The 27,402-nt window shown below is 37.0% G+C and overlaps 1 protein-coding gene across 2 annotated transcripts in view; it reads right to left on the bottom strand.

Annotated features, from left to right (window-relative positions):
* The window catches only part of KDM4C (lysine demethylase 4C), a 397,677-nt gene that overhangs the window by 165,572 nt on the left and 204,703 nt on the right, over positions 1 to 27,402 (bottom strand). For both annotated transcript variants that reach the window (XM_060199547.1, XM_060199548.1), the window contains 4 exons: positions 19,507 to 19,700; positions 14,997 to 15,232; positions 9,760 to 10,064; positions 7,508 to 7,616 (listed from right to left, as the gene is read on the bottom strand). In XM_060199547.1, coding sequence (XP_060055530.1) covers positions 7,508 to 7,616; positions 9,760 to 10,064; positions 14,997 to 15,232; positions 19,507 to 19,700 — 844 coding nt within the window. The remainder of the gene's footprint in view (positions 1 to 7,507; positions 7,617 to 9,759; positions 10,065 to 14,996; positions 15,233 to 19,506; positions 19,701 to 27,402) is intronic.

Genomic DNA, 27,402 nt, shown 5'->3' with positions numbered 1-27,402 from the left:
AAGTAGAAAGATTACAGAAAAATTAACATCTGTATTACAGTACTCCCAAAAGATCAATGAAGGGGCCAAGCAGTGGCGTACTGGTTAAGCACACACATTACAGTGTACAAGGACCCCACCTGGTCCCCACCTGCGTACTGGTTAAGCACACATATTACAGTGCACAAGGACCCCTCTGGTCCCCACCTGGAGGGGGAAAGCTTCATGAGTAGTGAAGCGGAGCTGCAGGTTTCTCTCTGTTTCTCTCCCTCTCTATCTCCTTCTACTCTCTCAATTTCTCTGTCTCTATCCAATAATACATAAATACATAATTTAAAATAAATAAATATATATCAATGAAATAAATAATAATGACCCCACCAATGCGTCCTGGATCTCCACTTCCCCAGAGCCCTGCCCCATTAGGGAAAGAGAGCGACAGGCTGGGAGTATGGGTGGATGTGTCAATTCCCATGTTCAACAGGGAAGCAATGATAGAAGCTAGACCTTCCACCTTCTGCACCCCATAATGACCCTGGATCCATACTCCCAGGAGGTTAAAGAATAGGAAAGCTATCAGGGGAGGGGGTGGGATACAGAGCTCTGGTGGTGGGAATTGTATGGAGTTTTACCCCTCTTATACTATGGTTTTTGCCAGTGTTTCCTTTTTATAAATAAAAATTTAAAAAATAAAAATAAAACAATAAAGAATAGGAAAGCTTTCAAGGGAGGGTTTGGGATATGGAGTTCTGGTGGTGGGAAATGTATGGAACTGTACCTCTCTTAGCCTATGGACTTGTCAGTGTTTCCAATTTATAAATATATTTTAAAAAATTTTTAATTTTAAAAGAATGAGAGAGATATCTCTGCCTGTTAGAGCATAGAATTTCTTGTCTAAGGCTCCAGAGAATCTAAATTCAACCACAAGTACCACATGCACCAGAGTTCAGCAGTGCTTTAGTCTCTCTCTCTCTCGTTCTATTAATAACAAATGACAAAGTCAATAAATTAAAGGAAACTGTAAACCTGTAGCAATATTCAAAGAAAGGAGACAGTTACAGAATGGCAGAAGCAGTAAGGCAAAATCCTACTTTTACTCACCCATATATCTAGCACAGGTAAAGAGAAACAGCCAGTTCTAAACCATGTCACTTAGTTTAAAAGAAAATTGCAATGTGCCAAAAGCTGACCTACATATTGGTTGTTTTTACAATAACAGAATAATACATGGAAATTTTCAGAGGTAAATAAAAAATGTGTGTGTGTGTGTGTATGCGTGTGTGTGTGTGTCTGTCTGTCTGTCTCACATAATCACAAAAGAAAGTAAAAATCTACAATACAGTAAAATTGGCTGATAATTTTAGTTTTGGAAAATATGCACAGGACTGGTTTAGTATTCAACACAACTATAAACATAAAAGCTTTAATAAAAGATGAATGAAACAGAGAAAAACATTTAAGGGAGTATTCACATTGTGACAGACAAGTTCTTAAGATTTCACTTACCTAAAAATATCTATATGAATATATATTTATGTGTGTACAGACACACACATACATCCTAGAAACCTAGGTTTCATGTGTTAAAAAACAGACAAATAAGAATAATTTTTAACTAAGAAAAAAATTTCTTCCATATATCTCTATATTTAAATATGGAATGCATTATTAAATTATTTACATAGTATTAATATAGACACACTGTCAAAAAATAAATTGCCATAACACTGGCTGATATGTACTCTTAATCTAATCATGAAAGCATACAGATATTACAAAGATAGGGATCACAGTCTAAGCTGTCTTTAAGAGAGATGCTTAACAGTTCATTATAGTACACCACTTGGTAAAGTGATGGCTTACAGAATTATCTAACGGATTCAGATTAGAGAAAAATGAAAGTCAAAACTAGAATCTTAACCCAAATTATGTTAATATTTAAACTATACTTGTTGGTGGGATCATCTCTCCACTTAGGCAAAATTTTAGAAATGAGTACTTATATCCTTTGGTGCTTCTGGAAACTCCTAAAATTTTACTTTAGTTACAAAAAAAAAAAAAAAAAAAAAAAAAAAAACTTTTTCTTGATCCATTGACAATGAGCATACTAACGCATTATAATGTTCTTTCAAATTTTTTGAAATATCATAAACCAATAGGTTAGCAACCCTCACCACTTAAGACCAAATGGCAAGAGTCCATCTGGACTGGCCTACAGATACCGGTTCAAGCTCCTGGGTCTCCGCCTGCAGGGGAGTTGCTTCATAAGCGGTGAAGCAGGTCTGCAGGTGTCTTTCTCTCCCCCTTTCTGTCTTCCCCTTCTCTCTGTCCTATCCAACAATGACTACATCAGTAACAACAATAATAATAACTACAACAATAAAACAATAAGGGCAGCAAAAAGGGAATGAATAAATAAATAAATAAATAAAGACCACATCTTACATTTCACAAGAGGAAAGTATGGTCAGTAATATGATATGCTCGGACTTCAAAAACAAAAGTAAAAAAACAGTATCTGAAGAGGGACAAAGTTAGAACCTAAGTCCTAGTCAACTGTGTATAGGTCAACCAAACTCATCTTCAAGGTAGATTTAAAGTAATATGCAAGGGCCAAGCATTGGGCACCTGGTTGAGCACGTATGCTGCAGCGCTCAAGAATCTGGGTTCAAGCCTCAAGTTCCTACCTGCTGCAAAAAAGCAGCACAAGTAGTGAAGCAGTAGTACAGGTATTTCTTTCTCTCCTCCTTCTCCTTGATTTCTTTGTATCAAATAAATAAATAAATAATTTCTAACTGCCTCTGCTGCACGCCCGGCAATCATTAAGAGCAAGAACCACTTTTTTCTTTAAATGTAGTTGGAATAGAATCACAAATATGATGGGGGCTAGTGTTGGGTAGTGGTGGCATACCTGGTTAAGCACACACATTACAGTGCACAAGGAACAAGGTTCAAGTCCCTGGTCCCCACCTGCAGAGGGAAAGCTTCACAAGTGGTGAAGCAGGGCTGTAGGTGTCTCTCTGTTTCTCTCCCTCTCTACCTCCCCCTCCGCTCTCAATTTCTCTCTGTATCTATCCAATAATAAAATAAATAAAAAATAAAAAGATTTAAGAGAAACATAAATATGAAGACAATGTGGTTAAGAAGTGTTGGGGTGACTTTCTTTTTTTCACCTTATCACGTTCTCCCATCCAATCCCATACCTAAGAAGGCAAACCCTCTTGTCATCTGCCTGTGCTTAACGCCAATTTTGGTTGTTTCCCCCGGTCATGACCCTTAAATAAAAGGTGCAGATTTGTTTTTAGTTTTTTGTTTGCTTCTCTGTTTGGTCATCTCAGGGACTTCACTGCTTCGGCTGACTTTGTCAGACAGACACAGAGAGTGGGATGTAGGAGGAGAAACTAAAGCACCAAAGTTTGCCTCAATGTTATGGCAACTCAGACGAGGCAAAACCATGCACTATTCAAGTGGGTTATTTTGCCAGTTTGGGTGAAGGTTTTTAATAATCCACCCTTTTATGTGTCTGTTGGATGCCATAAGGTCTTAGATCTGAGTCTATAGCTTCTACTCATCACAATACACTTCTCCAAAGTAGCTACAGCATTAGTTTTCACAGGATTATTACTGTTTCAGTAGACTATTCTATTAATTTATTTGGAGGTATGGATAAAAAAGGAAGCATAGATGTTGAGGAGTATTTAAGAATGACTCCAAGAATAAAAAGAGCACCACTGGTAAATTAATAGTTTAGAAAAGTGCATGAAAGCACAAAGCAAAAAACTACACTTAGAAGGGGTAAAAAGGAAATCTGAAGAGGCAGAAAGGATTCATGTAAGACAAGTAATCGAAAAAAAGTTAGACAGAGAAACTGGTACTGGATCATAAATGTCAGTTACATTTTATCAAAGCTGAAACATTAAGGGAAATATGTGTGAGAGCCTTTGAGTAAGCATCTTCATCAACCAAATAAAAAGAAATAATACATCAGAAATCCAAATTTGCTGCTCCCCCATGCATCCACATCCTCACTCCTAGGGTTTTCAACAACAGTAGGTCGATCTTAAAGCTATCTTGATTCACCTATGTTGGATAAACACAGTACTTCTCCAACTCAACACTTAACACTTAACCAGAAAGCTATGAAACAAAACAGGGATATGCCATAATCTTGGCCTCTCACATGAAGAGAATGGGTACATAGTCATAGTGCTTCCCATTCAAATCTATTTAAATTGAATAAAGAAACACTAAATCCTTAAAAAGTTAAAGTGGGAGAAAACCTGAGTCTGGTTTATAACCTTTAAAAACTGGTTTATTTGTATATTTCTTTTTAGCAAAAGCACGGTTCAGTTCTGGCTTAAGTCGCTTTAATGGACTGAAGGTGGGGCCTTAGAGAGTCAAGCATGAGCGTGCTTTGCATAACCACTATATTATCTCTTCTGCTTCTTTTAAATTCTAGATAGTATATATGTACTACATTTAAGATTACTTTTCAACAATGGCAAAGAATGAGCAAGATACTATTTTTGTACAGATAGTCTATCTTAATCATATTTCTTCCCTACGTATACTCTCCCACATCACAGATTATACTTTTTTCTGCTATACATGGAAAATTTTCTTTTAGTAAAGAACAGGCTGAGAGTCAGGAAATCCTCACTGATCTTATAATTACTGAATCGGTCACCAATCAGACTTATCTCAACAGCTTTGATATAGAGTATGAAAGAGTAGCTGCAGTGTACTAAAGAGAACAACTCTTATCTCTCAGCTGCATGTAAGCTCCCAGAGGTTCTGGATCAATATCTTCATCCTTTGTTGCTTTTCTGGTAAGGAGTCAAACTCCAGCTTTAACAGAGTAATGCTTATTCAATAAAAGGATCACTGATTACTGTTCAGATGTGATTTCTTAACTCCAATCTACCTATGTTCCATGGCCAGTGTATAGTAAAAATTCCAGAAGATGTTAGATTTAGAGATGTGTACACTCACTGAGTGCTAAGCCCACTACAAATCAGTTTTTAATGATGATACTGTTATTCACATACAACTACAGAGCAGACAGAGACAAAAGTCTGGAGATATATACATCAGACTGACATATTTACCTCAGGCCACAAAAGTATCTCAATTGTAATTTGGAAGCTTATAAAAAATCCTCAACCATAAATAAAATTCTCTGATTTCCAATTCCAATTCAGAAAAACATTCAGAGAGACCCCCAAAGTCTTTAAAATATTAAAATAGAGTTAGAATGCTGAAAAAGCTACAATCAAATTATTTAACCTGAAACCCCTGAGAAAACTGTTTGACCAATCCATTATAAATTTAGCAAGCTATACTGCTTTAAACAGAATGACTTTACAAGGAGAAATGCCAGGCTAGCTTATGATGATCCACATTAAAATAAACTTCTAAAGAAAATAAGAACACAGAAGACAGCAGTGTTTTGCATGTGTCAGTACAGTCTATCCCCTTTCGAAAACCTATGCTGAATATGTATATAGTAAGAAATGCAATTAAAATTCCTATGTAGTGTATGTTGTTTATTAATTACTTTATATAGAATCATCTTTACTCTTGAAACTATGAAGAAAATAGCTTGTATGCAGTACAATAAAGTCAGAAAAAAAATCTGAACATAGTAACATATGGAAATAAATACACATTTAATTTTTTGTATTACTAAAGACAGAGTTCACCCAATGATTGGAATTGTATTGACAACTATCATCATTATATAATCACTGCAATAATTTGTTTTCCTAAATATGGGGATGAAAGAGACAGAAAGTGTGGGGAATCTACTAATGAATATCTACTTTGGTGAATTTATTTAACCTAAATGAAAAGCTTGGACCCAAATTTCATAATAATTTCTTGAATAAGCCTTCACAGTCATATGATCTTAATTTCCAGCAGTACAGGAGATTATCTAAAATAAGGTCTTTTCATAGAAAGTACTGAATTATGGGAAAGGGGTATAAATATTGTTGACTGTAAACCCCATCGATTTGATGTGGTCTGGGGCCCATATTAAGCTTAGGAGCCTATGTGACCTCTACATCCCTGTAGATCTGAGCTCACATTCTGAGGTCATGAGTAGGAACATTCCAGGCTGCCCCAATATCGACCCATCTTCCTCAGGTGTAGCATAGAGTATGTTGTCCATCCTCCCTTCAGAGGATAGAACATTCTCTACCATTATTGATCCAAGTTGAGGGCAAGGTCCTATGGGGGCCTACAAAGGGGTCTATTGTGTTGTTCCCGATAGAAATGACCCGTAACAATGGAAAGAGGGATTTATTTGAGGTCTAGGCCCACCAATATGTCCTGGAGCTACGCTTCCCCAGAGCCCTTCCCCACCAGGGAAAGAGAGAGACAGGCTGGGAGTAAGGATGGACCTGTCAATGCCCATGTTCAGCGGGGAAGCAATTACAGAAGCCAGACCTTCAACCTTCTGCATCCCACAATGATCTTGGGTCCATACTCCCAGAGGGTTAAAGAATAGGAAAACTATCAGGGGAGGAGATGGGATACAGAGTACAGAGTTCTGGTGGTGGAATTGTGTGAAGCTGTACCCCTCTTATCCTATGGTTTAGTCAGTGTTTCCTTTTTATAAATATTTTTTTTTAAGTATTGAATTTATCCTTTTAGAGGAAGGAAAAGTCCTAATGATGCAATGAGACATTTTCAAGGAAGAAACAAATAATTTGTCAGTATTTAAGTTTTAATTGAAGTCAACAAGAAGACATTTTGGAAAATTGAAAAAAAAAAAGTAAAAAAGGGCAACCAGGTAAAAAAAAAAAACAGAAAAATGTCATATCTAGGAGAGATAACTGGTTATAAATAAACCAGTTTCACATTAGTATAATCAAATTAAGTAAAAATAATATATACCAGGATATATTCAAGATATTGTTAATGAGTTTGTAGGACTAGAAGAAAGGGGAAGAGAAGTAGTATTAGTAGTATTTATATTAGTAGTAGCAGTTGTGTTGTTGTTTGCAGGGCTCACGTAAAAAATAAAGGCTACACAATGAAAACCAGAAAATGTTAATTCTGTGATGTGGAAATTTTACAAATGTGGCTCTCAAATGCTTCTGAAGTAACAAAAGGCAAATGTCAGGAATTACCATTTTTATTCCACCATATTAAATAATAAGACTTTTACTAGCATTATGGCTAGATTATGTAAAATAAGTATTTACCCAGAAAGTCCAAATTCCTTTTACCTTTAAAACAGATTATTTATAGAATGTATTTGCCACTTGGTCAACTTTCCTTTCTACTAAGTGACTTACAAAAGTTACAATAATACTGAATTCTATACAATATACACAGAATAAATATTTAGGCCGAGAGAGACAAAACATCAGTACTGCAAAAGACTTGCATTCAAAAAAGTCCAGGTCAATCCTCAGCAACATCAGGAGCCAAAGTTAAATAAGGATCTGGTATTATAAACCAAAAAATCAGTAACAAAAACCATCACCAGAATACTCACTAAAAAGAGTCACAAGCTCACCTTCATCACTTGCTACTTGCTGTTTCACCAGGGTCATTGGGGATCTTGCTGGAGGTTTACTAAGTGGATGGCGCCAACTTTTAGCAGTTTTGGTCTCTCCCTCTATTCTCTGGTTATAGAACAAAAACAGGAAAGAAAATACCCACAGGTGAAGATTTACTTAAAAAAAAAAAAAAAAACAAGGAGTCGGGCGGTAGCTCAGCAGATAAAGCGCACGTGGCATGAAGTGCAAAGACTGATGTAAGGATGCCGGTTCCAGTCCCTAACTCCCCACCTACAGCGTAGTCACTTCACAAGTGGTGAAGCAGGTCTGCAGATGTCTACCTTTTTCTCCCCCTCTCTGTCTTCCCCTCCTCTATCCATATCTCTCTGTCCTATCCAACAACAACAACATCAATAACAACAATAATAACTACAACAATAAAACAACAAAGGCAACAAAAGGAAATAAAAATAATTTAAATATTGAAAAAAAAGATACAAAATTGTGGTTCACAATGATATGTGACAATTTAATTTTGAAAACCTATTGTACTTATTTACCTCCTAGAAAATTTACTATTTTTACAGAAAAATCAGATTTAACTTACGTCAAAAGAAATAGAAGTCTAGTCTATTGTAGTGCCAATCAACTATCCTTCCATTTCATAGTAAGATACTATCTGGAGTGCAAGATATACTTATTGAACATGCAATATACTCAACAGTTACCAAGTTTAAACAAATTCTTTAAAACCAATTTAAATTAAGGATTATATGTTCAAATTCATTGAAGCACAATGACATTTGATCTCCTCTATGCTGGTCAGTTGTGAGTATCTGTCAGATGGCTTAGTCTTCTATTTTCAAACAGGAAGCAATATTGTCATGTTAAGCCTAAATATTTCTTTCCATTTAAAACAGGAATCACTATTTCTCTGAGGATTGAATAAGAAATTACTTTTATTTATTTAATTTTTATCATCACCAGGGTTATTACTGGAGCTTGATGCTGGCATAAATATGCACCATTACATAATTTTTGTTTTTTGGATTTTGTTGTTTGTTTGTTTGTATATATTTTTTTTCTTTTTTCTTTTGTAGAGAGAGAAAAAAAAGTCAAGGGAAGGGGGAAGGAGAACTGTGGCAACGCTTCACTACACATGAAACTTCACTATGCAGGTAGTCCTTACACATGCTCTACCAGGTGCACCACCATACAGTCGAGAAATTAAGTACCAAAAAAAATACTGCATAAACATTCATCTTGAAACCTGATAAATTTGATATAAAATCTTTTTTGTGTGTTTTGCTATTACTATTATTATTAGCACTGTGAATCCACTGCTCCTGGAAGCTATTTTTTCCCTTTTGTTGCCCTTGTAATTTACCATTATTGTTGTTGTTGTTACTGCTGTCATTATTGTTGGATAGGACAGAAAGAAACAGAGGACAGGAAAAAAGACCCGCTTCACCACCTGTGAAGCAACCTTCCTGCAGGTGTGGACCCTGGCTAGAACCCAAATACTTAGGCCAGTCCTTGTGCTTCGTGCCATGTGCACTTAACCTGCTGCACTACCGCCCAGCCACTGATATAAAATCTTTTATCTTTCACTCTTTAAACTGTTTTGCTTTTTAAAATTAAAGGAAAAAGTACCAAGCAAACTGAAATTTGCCAGAAAGGAGCTACATATAGGCTTTCTGGTCCACACAACTGAAAAACATAAGTGTGTGTGTGTGGGGGGGGGGGTTCCAGAAAGAGTTTAGCTAGCAGGATTGTATTAACTGTCATTTCAGAAATAAGGGATAGGGGGTGGGTGATGGATCACCTGGTTAAGTGTTTATGTTACAACATGCAACGATTGCAGTTTAAGCCCCCCAGTCCCACCTGCACAAGCAAGCTTCACTTTGGGGAAAAACGGAGTAGACAGAATATTGCTCTACTTTTTAAATTAAATTTAGTATCACTTGACTGAGGAAATATTTATTTTGAAATAAATAAGCCTCAATAAGAGACCAAAATTATATACAATTTGAGTTATCATTACATAGCTTGAAGAGGATGACTTACCTCACTATCAAATATAACTAAAACTCATAGAGTGAAACATCACCTCTATCCTCAAGCATGCAGTTGTAGTTGTTTTTTAACCAGAGCACTACTGAGCTTGGCTTATAGTGGTATGGGAGACAGAACCTATAACTAGAATGCAGTTTTCAGAAAGCCCTCTTACCACAAAATGAATATAGTAATAACAGATATTGACACATACATTGGGAACCTTGAAGCCATTTCTCTCTCCACTGGGGATGACTGGGACTTCCCCAGATTCAAGGCCAGTCCTGTGGCTCTCAACATCACTCTCTTCTCCCTCTGTCAGCACACTATTACTCTCCACTATGGAGGAGTATGATTCAGGTGACTTTGGCCACAGAAGCTTGGGTGGATCTGATTCTTCAGATGTCACATGGTCACCAGAGCGAGAATCAACAGACTCAGTGGGAATTGAAAGTGAACTTATGGCATACGAATGGTTATCTTCAGTTTTCATCTGCTCCATTTTAGATGTGCTGTTTCCTAAAAAACAAAACAGGACTGTTAATAAATCTTACAATATAGGTTTTCAGGTTTGTTTGTTTTTTTTTTTGCCTCCAGGGTTATCGCTAGGACTTGGTATATGCACTACAAGTTCACTGCTTCTGGAGGCCATTTTTTCCAATTCTTGTTGTTGTTGCTTTTGTCACTGTTGTTGGATAGGACAGAGAGAAAATGAGAGAGGAGAAGAAGATAGAGAGGGGAAGAGACAGAGAGACACCTGCAGACCTGTATCACTGCTTGTGAAGACTCCTCTGCAGGTGGGGGGGAGCTGGGGATTCAAATCAGATCTCTGTGCAGGTCTTTGTACTCTGAACCATATGCACTTAACCCAGTGTACCCCCGCTTAACCCCATTACATTATAGTATTAGTGAATAGAATTGTTAAACTATTTGTGACTTAGAATCTACCAATTTCCCCACTTGAACTCCACAAATAGGGGCAAGAAAGGTTACCAAAGGGTTCTTCAGATGTCACTGCCATCTCCATTCTCCCTTCTCGCTACACATACAAACACACAAATACACACACACATACACACACACACACACACCAAGGTTTCAAAGCCTAGAGATAAAAATGTAAAGTACTAAGTTACTGTAAACCATTAATCCCCCCCAATAAAAAAATAATGATAAAGTAACACTTAAAGTATTGGTGTCCTCAATATACACTCTATGCTATACCTGAGGAAGATAGGACGATATTGGGGCAGTTTGGAACGTTCCTACTTATGACCACAGAATGAGCTCAGATCTACAGGGATGCAGAGGTCACATAGGCTCCTAAGCTGCATATGGACCCCAGATCACATAAAATTGATGGGGGTTACAATCAACAATATTTATACACCTTTCCCATATTTGGGACCTACTCTCATCCCTGATGTAGCTTTCTGGTCCTTCTGCCAGCTATGACATCATCTCCCTAGACAGTAAGTAGGATACCTGCATATCAGATTTCAGGAACAGGTCAAAAAAAAAAAAAAAAACACTAGCATAGCAACAGGCTCTTTGAATATAACTACAATATGCCTAGTAGCTATCTACAAAATGGCCCTCCAACCCAACTCTTGATCTGCACTATTCCAGCCATTAGGTCCATGATTGGTCAACATTTTGTTTGGCTTTGTATGTTAACTCTCTTTTCAGACACCAGGTTCCAGATGCTAGATGATGCCAACCAGACCTCCCTGGACAGACAACCCCACCAATGTGTCCTAGAGCTCCGCTTCCTCAGAGCCCTTCCCCACTAGGGAAAGAGAGAGACAGGCTGGGAGTATGGATTGACCTGTCAATGCCCATGTTCAGCGGGGAAGCAATTACAGAAGCCTGACCTTCAACCTTCTGCATCCCACAATGACCTTGGGTCCATACTCCCAGAGAGTTAAAGAATAGGAAAGCTATCAGGGGAGGGGAGGAGAGGGGATACATAGTTCTGGTGGTGGGAATTGTGTGAAGTTGCACCTCTCTTATCCTATGGTTTAGTCAATGTTTCCTTTTTATAAATAAAAAATTAAAAAGAAAAAAGTATTGGTGTTCCAGTAAATGATTTGTATCAGTTTCCTTTTATACAAATTTATAAAGAAATATTTTTCACTGGCCTGTCAGTGGCAAATCTGGTTAAATGCAAATAGCACTGTGCAAGGATATGCGCAAGGACCCAGGTGTGAGCCCCCGCTCCCCACCTACAACAGGGACGCTTCAGGAACAGTGAATCAGGTGTCTATCTTTCTCTCCCTCTATTTCTCCCCACTTTTCAACTTCTCTATTTTATTAAATGAAAAGAAAAAAAAAAAAAAAAGACCACCAGAAGTGATAGATTTGTAGTGCCAGCACTGAGGCTCAGCAACTTGAGGTTAAAAGCAAACAAACAAACAAACAAACAAAAAACTCATAGGGCTTTTCTGTATTTTGATTTGTATTGCTAAAAAAAAAAGAACACTGAGGCTAGGTAGTGAGGCACCTGGTTAAATGCACACATTAAAGTGTGCAAAGGACCTGGGTTCAAGGCCCCATTCCCTATCTGCAGGGGGAAAGCTCCACAAGCAGTGAAAAAGGTCTGCAGGTGTCTCTCTGTTTCTTTCCCTCTCAATTGCTGTTTCCTCTAAATTTCTCTCTGTCCTACCAAATAAAGTTTAAAAAGTAAAATGGGGGGGGGGGGGGGCTGCGCGGTAGCACAGTGGGTTAAGCGAACAAAGTGTGAAGTATAGGCCAGCACGATTCCAGTTTGAGTCCCCTGCTTCCCACCTGCAGGGGAGTTGCTTCACAAGTGAAGCAGGTCTGCAGGTGTCTATCTTTCTCTCCTCCTTTTCATCTTCCCTCCTCTCTAAATTTCTCTGTTTTATACAACAGCAACAGTAAAAGCAGCAACAGCAGCAACAACAATGGAAAAAGATGGCCACTGGGAACAGTGGATTTGTAGGGCAGGCACCAAGCCCAAGTGATAGCCCTAGAGCCAAGGGGGGGGAGAAAGTAAAATAAATAGAATAAGTAGTAAAGACTATTAAGAAAAAAACACACACACACACACTGTGAGATACATAGATAGATAGATAGATAGATAGATATAGATAGATAATAGATATATAACAGAATACTGCTCAATTATTTTAATCATCTCGTTTGACTCATTTTGAAGAAAATGTGAAGGAATCACCTTAAGTGAGGCCACCCAGTAAGAGTAAAATGAACAACAGATCTCATGTATAGGTAAAATTTATGAAACAAGGAGGAGAAGGCAGAACACAGTGTAAGATTTGAACTAGATGTGGTCTGTGTCACACAAGGCTAAGAATATGGAATACGTAGGAGGAGGGGATGAGAGGGCACTGGGGCACCAGTGCAAGATGGTTGGCAGAAGACCTGGGCTAGTGGTGGGAGTGATATGCAGACAACTGTCATAGAAAGATATGAAACTGAAAACATGACAACTGATTTATAAAGCATTACTTCCCTAATAAAACCATAAAAAAATAATTTTAAAAAAGAATTATTGGGGGTTGAATTGTTATGTGCAAAAGTGGGAAATTATGCATGTACAAACTATTGTATTTTACTATCAACTGTAAACCATTCATCCCCCAACCCCAAACAAAGAATTAAAAAAAAAAATTAAGTAGCAGCTGGACTATGAAATATGAGTGTGCTTCGCCTAACATAGCAAGCATCTCAAATATCTGTATGATGAAAACTTTGGTGAAAGACTATAAGAAACAGTTGTATGTATTGCATTAACTTCTCTGTTTGCTGTTCTCTCCACTACTTTTGCTACCTTGCCATCTTCTGTTCCTATCTCACAAGTTAATTAGGTATGATCTACTCCAAGAAACTTTGTCATTCCAGTTTCCTTTCTATTCAAAATATTGTTTAACTTACTGGGAATTCCTTGTGCTACCTTTCCCTGATACTTATCACACAGAATTATAGTAACATGTTCTTTTCTATCTAGTTCTCAAATGCAATATGAAATCAGTGAATAAAGTGTTGATTTAAGCTCTACTAATATAAATATTTCAATTAAAAATGTAATAAGAGCATAGTAGTAGCAAAGATCAGATTAGCTGAAACTATCAGAAATTACTGATTTTTGCAGTGAAGTAAGAGTAAGAAGATAGGTATCTAAGCGATGTCTTTTTAAGGGATCACTATAACTGTTATAGCTAGAACTGAAAAGCAGAAGGAAATTAGAGTGTTGGCTGCTAAAACTGGAAGGATGCAATATATGTAACCATATAGGCAACAGAGATGCCTTGAATAAAAACCAAACAAGGAGGTGGATGGATTCAAGGAGTCCTGACAATTGAAGGACAGACCATTTGAGGGATACAAGAAAATGGTAGAAATTACCAATAAGATCAAATACTAAAAGAATAAAGTCTCCAACAAATATTAAAGAGGAAAAGGGGTGGTGGTATCCCCAGATAAGCACACACATTATCATGTGCAAGGATCTAGTTTTAAGTCCTTGCTCCCCATGTGCAGGGATATGCTTCACAAGCAGTAAAACAATTTTGCAGGTATCTTTCACCCTATGTATGTATGTATGTATGTATGTATCTATCTATCTATCTATCTCACCTTGCCCTCTCAATTTTCCTCTGTCCTATCAAAAAACAAAAAAGAAAAAAAAAAAAAAAAGGAAAAAATGACCATCAGGAATGGTGGAATCCTACTACTGCTGGCACTGAGCCCCAGAGATAACCCAGGTGACAATTAGGGAGGGAGGAAAGGGGGAAGGGGATGAAGGGAAGGTTATAAAGAGGGTAGACAATGCACATAATTAATATGGGGATACAGGAAAATATACACACCATTACACATTCTGTTCTTATAATATTAAATCTTTTTTTTCTTAATGTTAAGTTAAACATTGAGAATCTACATTGAATTATCAATAATTTGGTTTTCTCTGTACAAAGTAAATTCAAAAGAAGCTTGACAAAAATGTACTGCATGTTATAGATTAAATTTCACCCATGTGGGAAAAAAGTTAACTTTAGAATCTTCTTTTTCTTAAACCAGAAATAAGCACAATTTCATTATACTACACAGTAGTGCTCCAGACTGTGATAGCATGTACTTGTCCTATTGGGAGAGCTACCCACCAACTTTAGATAGCTCACTCGTTAAGATACCTGGAAAAGTAAAGTTTGGGTCTAGGGAACATAGATTTATTCTTCTTTAGTGCACTTTTAGTAGTTTACAGTTCAATTTATTTATATAAGCAGAAGAACAACTAGAGAACTGCTCAGCTTGGCAAATATGCTAGAGATAGAAAGTGAGACCTCACACACCCAAGTCCTATGCTGTCAGGTACTGAGCTGCCTACGCAGCATTAGTAAACAGATTTAATGCATCAAATCATCACCCACATACTACTTACATGTGGAACATAATCAGCAAATTACTCACCTGAGACTCCATAATTTAATAAACTTGGACCCAGCTGAATTTTGCTAGTAGAGACTTCTTCCTCTAAAGGTGCTTCTGTGTTTTCTACCTTAACTGTCACTTCTGGTTTTTCTTTTACCTCAACATTTCCTGTGTCTGGGTGAGGGGAAGGACACTTTACCCTCTCAACTGCAGTAGACAATGCCTCTTCCTCTTCAATCTTAGACCTCTTAGAGTGAGAACTAGCACAATGAAAGCTATTAAAAAGAAAAGTTGTGGTCAGAGAAGAGTATTTGCAATGGACAGGATAAAGTACGGACAAATACAAATGAAGTTTCATACAGTGTAAGAAGAAAAACTGAAGTCCTGTCCACACCATAATGAATAAAGTATCTATGTTGTGCTCTCTTTCAGTCTATCCCTTTTGTATTTCTATCTGAAAAAGTCAAACTGAAGTGGTGAACCCCCAGTGATAAGAACAAAGGGTGGGGGGGGGATAAGAAAAAAAGCTGATAGTTTTTCAAGCACTATGCAAAGATAATCCACAATTATTAAAATTTCAACTACAATCTGCATAACAATTCATTTCAAAAATTAAAACACATATAACTGGTTATTAAACATTATGAGGGAAAATTCATTGCTAAAAATTTATATTAAGTATTAAAGGAAGTTTGAGAATAAAAATAAAATGAAGAATAATTAAGAAATCAAATATTAGTGTGGTCCAGGAGGTCGCGCAGTGGATAAAGAAAGCATCGAACTCTCAAGCAAGAAGTCCTGAGTTCAATCCCTGGCAGCACATGTACCAGGGTGATGTCTGGTTCTTTCTCTCTCCTCCTATGTTCCTCATTAATAAATAAATAAAATCTTTAAAAAAAATAAATCAAATATTATTCAGATAGTGAACTAAAGAATAGGAAAAGTAAAAGCACTGTTAAAATCTGAGTCAACATCCAAAGTAACCTAGTCACTATGCTTTCCTGAGCTTAGTAAAATTCTGAAGTATGAATATCATTAAGGGTAAAAGTCAGGGGCCACTCAGTGGTGCAACTCAAAGAGCATATGCATTAACATGTGAAAGGACTCAGGTTCAAGCCTCCAGTTCCCCCTACAGGAGGAGAAGCTTCACAAGAAATGAAGCAGTGCTGCAAGTCTTGCTTTTCTTCTCATCATCTTTCCCTCTGATTCTACTATAAAAGGAAGAAAAATGAAAATGGGGAGGGAGCGGTAGCATACCTGGCTAAGCACACATAGGACCCTACTTTGAGCCCCTACACCCTACCTGCAGGGAGGAAACTTTACAAGTAGTGAAGTAGGTCTGTCTTTCTGTCTCACTCTCTATGTGTCCCATCCCTCGCAAGTCCTATGAAATAAAATGGGCAGTTGGGGAGGAGGGAGAAAAAAAAAAATGGCCTCCAGGAGCAAGGGATTCCAAATCCCAGCAGTAAACCTGGAAGTAATTAAAAGAAAAAAAAAAAAAGGAAAAGAAAGGAAAGATGGTCACCAGGAATTGTGGACTATACTCCAGTGTCGTGCCTGTTGGCAAAAGGGGAGCAATAAAAGTCAAATCATCATTAGCCAGGAGTGGGGAGTTATCATAGTGCTTATGCAAAAACACCTTGATGCCTGAGGCATCAATACTGCCAAATGAAACATGTAATACTACCATAAGCCAGAGCTAACTAGTACTCTGGTTTAGCTATAGATAGATAGATGGAGAGAGAGAGAGAGAGAGAGAGAGAGAGAGAGAGTGTGTGTGTGTGTGTTTAACTTTATATCAATTACTATTTTTAGGTGGACATCCTTTATTTTACTTCTCTTAATAAGAAATTATAGTTTTATTTTACTAGTACTGATTTTATAGAAATCGCCTAGTAACTAGGCCTAGGTGCCATTTACACATGATATTCCTAACATTTTCATTTAGGAATAGAAAACCAAGTAAGAACATATATTCTAAGAAAATACCATAACCCTAAGTACTACAGAAAGTTTACGAGAACAAACATCCTTGGCTAATATTGGCAGTAAAATTAATAGTATAATCACTAATATTTGCACTTTTATAGCTAACTCAAGTTCTGAACTACATGGAAAGTATCAACTTTATGAATAGCATAATAAATGTGAAATAATTTTAAAAAGGTATTACTTAAGAGAGAGCAACAAATTCTATGGCCATATCAGAAGTTCAGTGAGCATAACTAATAAGACATAGCAGTCTGAGCATAATTAATTAATAAGACTTATAACAGACTTTCTAACTGGATAAATAAAGTTTATTGATTTTTTAAACCTATTTAAAACCTATTAAATAGCAAAAATATATGTTCTCTGCCAAACAAAAATATCATTGTGACTAGTAAGTAGTAAACCATATGATTATATGTCTAACACTATATATATATTATTATTATTATATGTCTAATACTATATATATAGTGTTTTCTGTCCACTGAAGAAAATTAGCAAGATGTTCTACTGAATGTTCTTGTGTGGGTCAGGACTTGTGCCTGTACAATTTCACCAATCTGGGGGACCAGGCAGCGACACATCTGGTGGAGTGCACATGATACAATATGCAATGTCTCTAGTTCAAATCCTAGTCTCCACCTGCAGGGGGAAATCTTCACGAATGTTAAAACAGTGCTACGGGGTCTATCTTTCAGTGTCCTTTACTATCTCTCTCTCTCTTGCCTCTCAATTTCTCTCTTTACCAATCTGAGTTGCCTTGTCATTTCAGATATAAAAAGATGGAATAAAAAAACAGGAGAGGCAGAGATACCACAGTGATGGTAGATTAATATGTTTCCTCAGTACCATAGCAGTTCCCATGTAGTACTGGGGCACAAACCTATTGTCATGTGTGTGGCAAAGTATGCACACTGTCAAATGTCTCCTTGGCCCTGGTGCTTATTTACTCTCAACTATATTTACTAGTACTTATGTCATCTGTTATTTCTTAATGGTAATGTGGATAAATAAACAAACATCAAAAATCACTGACTCTAAATAAGTGTTTCCAATATATCTTGTTTGGAACCTACAGTGAATCAAACATTTTAGATACTGAAACTATATACATACATTCTCACAGTTTTCATAAATTACCACAAGGTAAGGATCAAAATACTTCTGCTTTAACTTTTTTTTTCCTTCGGAACTACAGCACTGTTGACCTCTGGTTTATGGTGGAGTGGGGACTGAATCTGAGACTTTGGAGCATAAGGAACAAGAAACTCTTTGCATAACCATTATGCTATTTTGCCTCCCATACAGCTTCACTTATTTACTAAGGAGGTATTGCTTTCCCTCTGCAGGTGGGAACTGACATACAGAGTGTGATAGACTTCATGTTCTAGCTTCCTCTACTCACTACCATTCTGAAATAGCAGAAAGGGGCCAGGTGATGGTAGACTAGGTTGAGCGCACATAGTTCAAGTCCCACAACCCCACCTGCAAGGAATAAACATTGTAAGCAGTGTAGCAGTGCTGTAAGAATCTCTCTCACTCCCTCTCCCTCCTTCCCTCTCTTCCTTCCCTTTTCTCTCCCCCTCTCTCCCTTTCTATTTTCCCTTTCCCTCTCAATTGTTCCTTGTCTCTATACAATAAATAATAAATAAATAATAAAAATAAGTAAAAAGGTCATGGTCACAAAAAAATGGAATACAGAATAAAGTTCTTAAGAATATCCATAATATAAAAATATTGCATAGACCATACAGAAATACATGTTCGGTATTAATCTTAAAAAAAGATAAAGCCATGTGTGTAAGGTGTAGTATAATACAGGTTGCTTAATGAGGAAAGTAACATATCAGAAGGAATGAAGGAAAATAGCGGTAAATCACAGAAAAACTGGTAGCAAAACAAAAATGTTATAAATTATATTACTGAAGCTAATGAAAATATGGAGATAAATACAGAGTACCAAATACAAATTTTAGGTTTTTTTTCTTTTTTTAAATATTTATTTATTCATTTTCCCTTTTTGTTGCCCTTGTTGTTTTATTGTTGTGGTTATTATTATTGTTGTTGTTAATGATTTCTTCATTGTTGGATGGGACAGAAAAATGGGGGGGGCAGAGGAGAAGAGCATGATAGACACCTGCAAATCTGCTTCACTGCTTGTGAAGCAACTCCTCTGCAGGTGGGGAGCCGGGGGCTTGAACCAGGATCCTTATACCGGTCCTTGTGCTTTGCACCACCTGTGCTACCGCCCGACTCCCCTAAATACAAATTTTAAAGTAACAGTGCAGAGTCTAAGAAGTTTCAATATGGTTGTATTTGTTATGTAAAACAACTTGAGGAGTTTTCCAAACACAGAATATGTATCTTCCTACATTTAATTTATCATGTCTCTTGGAAATTAAAAAATACCTGACCTCAAATTTTCAGTAATATGTGAAATAAACTAATAATGAATGAGCAAGACAAAAGCACATCAATAGCATTTGAAAACATCATGTTCAACGAACCATTTTAATTGCATAAGCACAACAAGAAGGGGCATGAAAGGGATCATTACCTTCTGGATGCTTTTCTTACTTTCCTCCTCCTCTGCAGCCACGCTTTTACTTCAGGGGTGGATTCTGGAGTAGGTTTTGTGTGATCGATGGTGTATATATCCTTTCCTTGCTTCCAAAGTTGGTATCTGTCTGGCTGAAATTTCCTCACAAAGATGTCCATTGAAATTTTCACCATGTCTTTCCTGCAGGTGCACTAAAACACAATTGGAATTGGATTGATTTAAAAATTCTGTGAGCTACATAAAAACTACACTGAGTCATACTTCCAATGTAACTTACATGAATGTTTATTCAGTACATAATTGAAAGTATTGTACATTTTATTTTTTATATTTTGCATTTTTATGTATTCAATGAGTAGTAAACTCAATTTCTTCTGAATGGAGAGAATAAGCTGTTATAAATAGTAACATAAGATGTTAAACTGCATTACAGAGTTCAAAGGCAAGCATATCCCAAGGAAAAATATCAAAGTAGAAAGTATACATCTGAAACTATGCCTCTAACTTCTCTCCAATCACATGGCTTTATGAATGAACTCAGTGATCTGTAAAACTGGAAACCTAGGCTAGTAATGAAACAAGTAGTCAATGAATACATCAGTGGAATAGACTACCCATTAAGTTGAAGTAAATTTTTCCTAAGATGCATCTAAGTCACATTTGATTTTACTGAAAAATAACTTTCACAGCATAAACAACAATTAGGAACAAATGAACATTCTCTACAAACATAACCACTAAGAAAGAATAGGGTAAAGGGGAACAATTTAAAAAAGTATTTTGAACACAGTAAGATTTTGATGTTCATGAGAACATACAGTAGTTAGCAGTCGTATCATATCAAATAAATTTCCTACAAAGACTTTGAAGAGTTTAAATTGTGCCTAAGTCAACACATAGCAGACAACAGGGCAAATACCACAGAAATAAACTGTGCAAAAGTAATCTCAAAGTGTAAGAAATAATCCTCAACAAATTTAATACTTCTGGCAAAACAGATTGAGTCAACAGTCCTGAAACAATAATTTTCTCATTATCTTGGTAACACAGTTATCATCTCTATGAACCCCTAACATCAGTGACAACATCATGGATGGAACAGGGGGAAAACATTCAGCAATAGGGAAATGAGTATTGGGGTCATTCTCCAAGCATCACATACTAATTTTGAAGTCTTAGTAATTTCCGGTCCAAAACTTCACCTTCAATGAGTCTAAAACTTGAAATACATTCTGATTTCAAGTTTAGGAAACAACTAGTACTCAACATGCCTAAAATCAAAATCTTCAATTACAAAGACTTATTTTAATGTAGTTAATGAAATAATTCCTCGTTCTCTCACTTTTGTTATTAATCTCTTCTACCCTAGCTCCCTAGAATGTCACTGTTGTCTTATACAATTAATTCTTCCTATAAAATATCTGCTACAGAAATTTTCTACCAATAATCTTCCAGCTTCATTTTCAGATGTTGAACTCTAATTCCCTGACTAATTTCCCTGCCTATAGTCTCTCCTATGACCAATTCATCTTCATAACTGTCACTTTAATCTCCCTCAAATATCTTGTAATCTTTCATTTCTGAGTTCAGTAAGGTGTAATCACCCTGGTTCTAACTTTAAAATAAATGAAACTCCTGAGCCTGACATGTTAAGAGCTCGAAAATTTGGTACTACTATAAAGTTTCTAGGTTTCTCTCTAAATATATGAATATTACAATATCCCTTGTCAAACCAGAAAGCATAAAGACCTGCGTCCAAATGTTCAATAAGTCTCCTTACCATAATGCTTTCCTGCTCACCACTATGCTAGTCAAAGAAATTTACTCTAAGCACTAAGAAAAAAATTGTACTAGTTTTTAAAATACTTAGTAAATAAACTTTAAAGATCAGATTAGTTTCAAACCATCAGCAAGATACACAACATATTAACTTTTGTGCTTGTTGATGTATGCTTTTTTTGTTGTTGTTTTAGGTTTTTTTCTTTTTTGTTAGTGATTTAATACTGATTTACAAAAATATGGGATAACAGGAGTATAATTCTACACTGTTCCTACCACCAAGAGTTCTGTGTACACATTCACTCCATTGGCAACTACAGTAATTCTCCCAAGGTCACAGATGTGGGATGACTATTATTTACATAAATATCTGTCTACATGTATATATATTTCCCTATCTGTTGTGTGGTCCTGTGTTTTCTTCCTTTGTAAGTTACACCTATACCTATCAATACTTCATAATAAACTTCTTTTTCCCTCTTTTGTCCTGGTGTCCTGATCGAATTGGAGTTCAAAGTCCTCTGGTCATCTATCCCTAACATCCTCACCCCCTCCCTGGGAGTATGGACCAAAATTCCTGATGGGGTGAAGAAAGTGGGAATTCTGGCTTTTGTAATTACTTCTCTGCTGGACATGGGCATTGGCATGTTGATTCATATCTTCAGCCTGTTTCTATCTTTCCCTAGTGGGATAAAGCTCTGGAAAGGTGAGGTTCTAGGACACATTGGTGAGGTGGTGTGCCCAGAGGGGTCAGGATAGAATCATAGTAGCATCTGCAAAATACTGGCTGAAAGTCAGTAAGATATAATGAAAAGTATTTAATAAAAAGGAACCAAAAAGTAGTAGAACAGATGTGATTAGGGATCTTGGGGAGGAAAGAAGCTAGGAAGTCTAAGTTAGATATGCTCCAAGAAGCGCATGGCTTTAGTAATTTTTGCCTAAGATCGCTAACTAATATGCAGATAGAATAAAATATTGTCGGGAAAGATGGTATCAGAGCTGAGAATAGAACTAGATTGTGAGGAAGGATTTGACTTCTGGAGGCGGAGCTACGAGCAGCAGATGGCTTTCTCTCCTCTCCTCTCCTCTCCTCTCCTCTCCTCTCCTCTCCTCTCCTCTCCTCTCCTCTCCTCTCCCAGATCAACTAGGAATACCAAAGGAGACCACCCGGACCCAAACAAGACAGGACTAGAATGACCACAGGAACCCAGTAAATCACCCGTGAGTACAAACACGCGTGGCTGGTGACAGAGAGGAGAGAGGGGCCTAAGGAGAGATTAAGTGACTGCTAACAGTTCAACAGTTTTTCAGTGGAGACAACACCTCCAGTCTGCTCCACCAACAAGGGGACAGCTGAAGGGAGGAAAGGACTCCCCAGAGACTCACCAAGTGCAACTCTGGGACTCCATTGCTACTACCCTCAGAATCTGGAGCAGCAAGAGGGAGGGACACCAGGGGACAGAGATCTAACCTGGAAACTCAGGAGAAGACCTATACCTCGGTGGCACAGCTGAGGGGCTGTGAAAGTCTCTTTGCATAACCACTGGATTATCTCTGCCACACCCTGATTTATCTCTTGGTCAGGAATCAATGATTAAGCCAAGAAGCCTATTGATAGTTTAAAAGCCCTCAGGCTCCCATAGCCTACAGGGAAGAAAAAAAAAGAGGCTTTTACACCACTGATCTCCAACTCAGGGATTGAAAAAACTGTTAACTTCCACCACGGTAAACCCTTTAATTAAATTACATAGACACAAGTCAATCCAGGCAATAGTGATCAATAATTTGAAAAGTACTGATAATGGGAACTCATAACATAATATATAAAATGGTTAAAACAACAAGAAAAAATATTGGAGACTCGAACCAGGACAAGAGTCCAGCTAAAAGTCCTCCAGAGGGTGAAGCACAAAACAACGAGTTCAACATCCAAACATTAGCTAAGGAAATAATAACAGGAGTGAGTAAAGAATTTGAAAAAATTGTAATCAGAAATGCAGGAACAACAAATGAGAATATGGAAGAAAATTCTAATAATCTCATGGTTATTAGAGAGCTGAAAGCTGAAATAGCTGAGCTAAGAAGGCAACTAGCTGAACAAGCTAAAACAGTATCAGAGCAGGGCAACAAAATAGATGAACTCCAGAAAGCAGTAGAGGGCAGAGAGAATAGAATCTATGAGGCTGAAAACAGAATTAGCAAGATTGAGGATGAATTAGAGACAACTAAAAAAAAGTAAGAGATCTCAAAAAGAGATTAGGAGATGCTGAAAACAACAACAGAGTCCTATGGGATGACTTCAAAAGAAACAATATACGCATTATTGGCTTACCAGAGGAAGAAAGAGAAGGAGAGGAAGAAAGCATTTTCCAGGCCATAATAGCTGAAAATTTCTCTAGTCTAGACAACACCAAAGACATAAAGATTCAAGAAGCCCAGAGGGTCCCAAACAGAATTAACCCAGACCTAAAGACACCAAGACATATCATACTTAGAATGGAAAGGAATAAGGATAAAGAAAGGATCCTCAAGGCTGCAAGAGAAAAACAAAGAGTCACCTACAAAGGAAAACCCATAAGATTAGCAGCAGACTTCTCCATACAAACACTACAGGCCAGAAGAGAATGGCAAGATATCTATCGAGTGCTCACTGAGAAAGGCTTTCAGCCAAGAATACTATATCCTGCTAGACTGTCATTCAGACTAGATGGAAGCATCAAAACCTTCTCAGACAAGCAACAGTTGAAGGAAGCAACCATCACCAAGCCTGCCCTGAAAGAAGTTCTGAAAGGTCTCCTATAAACAATCAGACCACCACTAATAGGAAATATATCAAAACACTCTAAAACTCTACAAGAATGGCATTAAAATATCTTCAATCTTTGATATCAATAAATGTCAATAGCCTGAATTCACCTATTAAAAGACACAGAGTAGGAAGATGGATCAGAAAACACAACCCAACAATATGTTGTCTACAGGAAACTCACCTAACTCAACAAGACAAACACAGACTTAAAGTGAAAGGATGGAAAACTATCATTCAAGCCAATGGCCCACAAAAAAGGGCAGGAACAGCTACTCTCATATCTGACATGATAGACTTTAAAATAGATAAGATTAAAAAAGATAGGAATGGACACTACTTAATGCTCAGAGGATCAGTCAATCAAGAGGACTTAACAATTATTAATATCTATGCACCCAATGAGAAGCCATCTAAATACATCAAACTTCTACTGAAAGAGCTACAGCAATATATTAACAGTAACACAATCATAGTAGGGGACTTCAACACCCCACTCTCTCAACTTGACAGATCATCCAGGAAGAAAATCAGTAAAGACATAAGGGAGCTAAATGAAGAGATAGATAAACTAGAACTATTGGACATTTTCAGAGTCATTCATCCCAAGAAACTGGAATACACATTTTACTCAAATCCACATGGATCATTCTCAAGGATAGACCATATGTTAGGCCACAAAGACAGCATCAGCCAATTCAAGAGCACTGAAATCATCCCAAGCATCTTCTCAGACCACAGTGGAATTAAACTAACACTTAAGAATCAACAAAAGATTAGTAACAGTCCCAAAATGTGGAGGCTCAACAGTACACTTCTTAACAACTTCTGGATCAAAGAGGAAATCAAGGAAGAAATCAAAATGTTTCGAGAGTTCAATGAAAATGAAGACACAAGCTATCAAAATATTTGGGACACAGCTAAAGCAGTCCTAAGAGGGAAGTTCATAGCTATAAAGCACACATTAGGAACCAAGAAAAGGCACAAATAAACAGCCTGATTGCACATCTTAAAGACCTAGAAGAACAACAAAGGAATCCTAAAGACCTAGAAGAACAACAAAGGAATCCTAAAGCAACTAGAAGGACAGAAATCACTAAAGTTAGGGCAGAAATAAATAACATTGAGAATAGGAAAACCATACAAAAGATCAATGAAAGTAAATGTTGGTTATTCGAAAGAGTAAACAAAATCGACAAACCTTTAGCCAGACTCACAAAACAAAAAAGGGAGAAGACCCAAATAAATCGGATAGTAAATGAAAGAGGAGATATCACAACAGACACTGCAGAAATTCAACATATCATGCGAGGCTTCTCTGAACAACTATATGCCACCAAGCTAGAGAACCTGCAAGAAATGAATGATTTCCTAGATACCTACCAACTTCCAAAACTAAGTAAAGAGGAAGTGGATAACATGAACAGGCCCATCACAGCTAATGAAATTGAAACAGTTATCAAAAATCTTCCCAAAAATAAAAGTCCTGGACCAGATGGTTTTACAAATGAATTCTACAAAACTTTCAAAGAAGAACTAATACCTCTACTTTTAAAAGTCTTCCAGAAGATTGAAGACACTGGAATACTCCCTGCCAGCTTCTATGAAGCCAACATCACCCTGATACCAAAAGCAACAGAGACACAACCAAAAAAGAAAACTACAGACCAATATCTCTGATGAACATAGATGCAAAAACATTAAACAAAATTCTAGCCAACCGGATACAGCAGTATATCAAAAAGATTGTTCATCATGACCAAGTGGGGTTTATCCCAGGCATGCAAGGTTGGTTTAATATACGTAAATCAATCAATGTGATCCACCACATCAACAAAAGCAAGACCAAAAACCACATGGTCATATCAATAGATGCAGAGAAAGCCTTTGACAAAATACAACATCCCTTTATGATCAAAACACTACAAAAAATGGGAATAGATGGAAAATTCCTCAAGATAGTAGAGTCTATATATAGCAAACCTACAGCCAACATCATACTCAATGGTGAAAAACTGGAAGCATTTCCCCTCAGATCAGGTATGAGACAGGGCTGCCCACTATCACCATTACTATTCAACATAGTGTTGGAAGTTCTTGCCATAGCAATCAGGCAGGAGCAAGGAATTAAAGGCATACAGATTGGAAGAGAAGAAGTCAAACTCTCTTTATTTGCAGATGACATGATAGTATACACAGAAAAACCTAAGGAATCCAGCAAGAAGCTTTTGGAAATCATCAGGCAATACAGTAAGGTGTCAGGCTATAAAATTAACATTCAAAAGTCAGTGGCATTCCTCAATGCAAACACTAAGCTAGAAGAAATTGAAATCCAGAAATCAGTTCCTTTTTCTATAGCAACAAAAACAATAAAATATCTAGGAGTAAACCTAACCAAAGAAGTGAAAGACTTGTATACTGAAAATTATGAGTCACTACTCAAAGAAATTGAAAAAGACACAAAGAAGTGGAAAGATATTCCATGTTCATGGGTTGGAAGAATTAACATCATCAAAATGAATATATTACCCAGAGCCATCTACAAATTTAATGCTATCCTCATCAAGATCACAAGCACATTTTTTAGGAGAATAGAACAAATGCTACAAATGTTTATCTGGAACCAGAAAAGACCTAGAATTGCCAAAACAATCTTGAGAAAAAAGAACAGAACCGGAGGCATCACACTCCCAGATCTCAAACTGTATTATAGGGCCATTGTCATCAAAACTGCTTGGTACTGGAACATGAACAGACACACTGACCAGTGGAATAGAATTGAGAGCCCAGAAATGAGGCCCCACACCTATGGACATCTAATCTTTGACAAAGGGGCCCAGACTATTACATGGGGGAAGCAGAGTCTTCAACAAATGGTGTTGGAAACAATGGGTTGAAACATGCAGAAGAATGAAACTGAATCACTGTATTTCACCAAATACAAAAGTAAATTCCAAGTGGATCAAGGACTTGGATGTTAGACCACAAACTATCAGATACTTAGAGGAAAATATTGGAAGAACTTTTTTCCGCATAAATTTTAAAGACATTTTCAATGAAACGAATCCAATTATAAGGAAGACTAAGGCAAGCATAAACCTATGGGACTACATCAAATTAAAAAGCTTCTTCACAGCAAAAGAAACCACTACCCAAATCAAGAGACCCCTCACAGAATGGGAGAAGATCTTTACATGCCATACATCAGATAAGAGTTTAATAACCAACATATATAAAGAGCTTGCCAGACTCAACAACAAGACAACAAATAACCCCATCCAAAAAATGGGGGGAGGACTTGGACAGAA

The sequence above is a fragment of the Erinaceus europaeus genome, chromosome 10 (genome assembly GCF_950295315.1).
Source record: "Erinaceus europaeus chromosome 10, mEriEur2.1, whole genome shotgun sequence".
Lineage (NCBI taxonomy): Eukaryota > Metazoa > Chordata > Mammalia > Eulipotyphla > Erinaceidae > Erinaceus > Erinaceus europaeus.
Note: the sequence above shows the minus strand (reverse complement) of the source record. Positions and strands in the feature narration are given on the sequence as shown.